The sequence below is a fragment of the Cucurbita moschata genome, unplaced genomic scaffold (assembly GCF_002738365.1).
Source record: "Cucurbita moschata cultivar Rifu unplaced genomic scaffold, Cmos_1.0 Cmo_Scf00012, whole genome shotgun sequence".
Lineage (NCBI taxonomy): Eukaryota > Viridiplantae > Streptophyta > Magnoliopsida > Cucurbitales > Cucurbitaceae > Cucurbita > Cucurbita moschata.
This window is the reverse complement of record NW_019268528.1, coordinates 4649969-4650301: the sequence shown is the minus strand read 5'-3', so window position 1 is coordinate 4650301 and position 333 is coordinate 4649969. Positions and strand designations below refer to the sequence as shown.

General features: G+C 39.3%; 1 protein-coding gene across 1 annotated transcript in view; it reads left to right on the top strand.

Annotated features, from left to right (window-relative positions):
- Nucleotides 1–282, top strand: part of LOC111450842 — a 1695-nt gene extending 1413 nt beyond the window's left edge. Inside the window, exon 3 of the mRNA XM_023091133.1 lies at nucleotides 216–282. Within this exon, the coding sequence (XP_022946901.1) occupies nucleotides 216–282 (67 nt within the window). The remainder of the gene's footprint in view (nucleotides 1–215) is intronic.
- Nucleotides 283–333: the final 51 nt, after the last annotated feature.

Here is a 333-nt window from a genome sequence, read left to right as displayed (position 1 = left end):
TAAGGTGACCATAAAAAATAAGTATCCCTTGCCACGAATTGATGACTTATTTGACCAGCTTCAAGGGGCAGCGGTATTTTCGAAGATTGATCTTCGTTCTGGTTATCACCAGATAAGAGTCAAAGAAAATGACATACCGAAGACAGCTTTTCGTACTCGGTATGGGCATTATGAATTTGTCGTGATGTCTTTTGGCTTGACTAATGCCCCTGCAGTGTTTATGGAACTGATGAATCGGGTATTCCAGGATTTTCTGGATTCTTTTGTCATTGTGTTCATTGATGATATCTTGGTTTATTCCAAGACAAACGATGAACATGCAGAACATTTGAG